Source organism: Perkinsus marinus (genome assembly GCF_000006405.1).
Source record: "Perkinsus marinus ATCC 50983 genomic scaffold scf_1104296941736, whole genome shotgun sequence".
NCBI classification, from domain to species: Eukaryota; Perkinsozoa; order Perkinsida; family Perkinsidae; genus Perkinsus; species Perkinsus marinus.
This window is the reverse complement of record NW_003212393.1, coordinates 6,349-8,545: the sequence shown is the minus strand read 5'-3', so window position 1 is coordinate 8,545 and position 2,197 is coordinate 6,349. Positions and strand designations below refer to the sequence as shown.

Here is a 2,197-nt window from a genome sequence, read left to right as displayed (position 1 = left end):
CTCCTTCGAGGTTCATGAGGGGAATAAGCACGAGACAGAAACGCTTCAGATGACAAAGTTTGTCTGACAAACTTCAGGGCCGACTTCCGCCTGGACTATACATCTTCTCAGAAATAATTTCGGGGAGGATGTTTCTGCGCAGCGTGAAGGATTCGTTTACACATCATCACTCAATTCTAACAGCACGAAGAATCTTCTGTGTAGATGGAACTCTAACCCGAAATCGATGTCCTTGTTTGTGAAATTGCATTCCTTAATCATGAAATTGATGTCTTTATTCGCGAAATTGATTTCCCTATTCGACTCTCATCGCTAAATTGATGTCCCTATCCGCGAAGGTGACCTCCTTATCCGCTTAATCGGTAGCCTAATCCGCCAAAAAGATTTCTGAAAGGTATAGACTTACTATAGGGTAGTCCGGTAGCGAGCGTTTTCTGTTTGCTCGAGAGGGAAATCATGTTCGTGCAGATGTGGGGAGTCTGGTCAGTTATGTCGTTCACATGAGCGAAGCGATACACATATATAGTCTGTTAGTAACAGCATGGTGATCATCGCGCCTGTTACCGTTTAGGATGCTTATAAACGTCGTTAACTGTACTCAAACTCTTGCCTATTTCCTGTTATATTTTTGCGCTATCACCAATGGATCAGCAGACGATGATATGGTATTATCATCATCTTTGTTGTTGTTGTTGTTGTCAGCTCCTAACTGAAGACCGCTACTACAGTATAGTACTACCGAGGATACCACAGGCTATCAAGACTGAGTAGTTGTTGCATCTACTTCATGTAGCGTCTATTGCTTCTACTAGGTATTGTGTGAAACTACTAGACTTTGAGAAATACCAATTCCGAGAGCGGCAAAAACAAAATAAATCTGTCCTGGACAAGTTCCATGCTACGGCGAAGGTGGGAGTAATTTTGTGGCGCGCGGTAGTTATTGTCGCCTTTAGATTGAAGCCTGTTCTAATGGCGATTGGCTGACTGGAGAGGTCGTTGATGTACTCGGACCTACTACTAACAGAGTGCGTGTCAAGTGCCGACTTGAGGACGGGTACGATATTCGTAACACTATCATCTAGCAATAGTATTGGGCAGTGGAGTAGGAATATATGTTCGCTTTCCTCAGCTAAGCTCAGGAGTTTCCTATACAGTGTTGGAGTAGGAATATATATTCGCTTTCCTCACCTGAGCTCAGGAGTTCCCTATACAGTGTTGGAGTAGGAATATATGTTCGCTTTCCTCAGCTAAGCTCAGGAGTTTCCTATACAGTGTTGGAGTAGGAATATATATTCGCTTCCCTCAGCTGAGCTCAGGAGTTTCCTGTACAGTGTTGGAGTAGGAATATATATTCGCTTTCCTCAGCTGAGCTCAGGAGTTTCCTATACAGTGTTGGAGTAGGAATATATGTTCGCTCCCCTCACCTAAGCTCAGTAGTTCCCGAAGTTATATTATAGGTGGTTGATCATAAATTCGGGTAGAAGTGTACAGAAACAAACTAGAATTTCCTAGGGTTTCCTCGAAGTTTTTATATTATCACCGACATATGTAGTTGATCATGTGCATATTTTCGAGTATCGATAGTAGAATGCAAAAGTTAAAAGAACACACAATGGTATAATGAATGTTATGTAGGAAAAAATTCCCTTCCAATTTTGAGATCAACTAGTTAAAACAGTTGTGAAGACTGCGTCCTTCCTCACTCTTGGTCGGGGGGTAATGGTAGTGTTGCTTTAGATCTATTGAGGAGATACCGCTAGGCATGGTCGTGTTGAAATCTGGAGAAAATGATGACTGGGACGATAGTGAGTAAGTTGATGGTGTTATGGACATACCACTATCGGTTATACTTAGATGGTATGGGGCTGAGGAGAGCTGGTATGATGCGCCGGCTGGGGCACAGAAGTAGGGGAGGGGAAGTAGTTTCTTGAGAAGAGTGGTATTGGATATATCTTTGTTATCCCTTATTGGCTCGATGATTGAATAATTAGGACTCCTAGTTTAGGAGCTATTGATATATAAAATTTTGTTGAAGTATAAAGGGGGTTTTGGGATGGTTGTTAATATTAATAACAGTATTATGCTGATGCGGTGGCTACTTGGGGCGATGTAGTATGTATCCTCCCCTCGCACTGTAGTCGCATGGAAAATATGGATATTCGTTATCGTTGGCAAGATTGTCGTCGTATTTAGCTGG

At 42.4% G+C, this 2,197-nt stretch overlaps 1 protein-coding gene across 1 annotated transcript; it reads left to right on the top strand.

Moving 5' to 3' along the window:
- Positions 1–812: 812 nt before the first annotated feature.
- On the top strand, positions 813–1,909 carry Pmar_PMAR010534 (hypothetical protein; the record flags this gene model as incomplete). The annotated part of the gene is made up of 4 exons (XM_002781591.1): positions 813–909; positions 954–1,054; positions 1,738–1,809; positions 1,855–1,909. Coding segments are annotated over 4 exons (325 nt in total), but the record flags the coding sequence as incomplete, so codon positions are not given.
- Between the last annotated feature and the right edge of the window lie 288 nt (positions 1,910–2,197).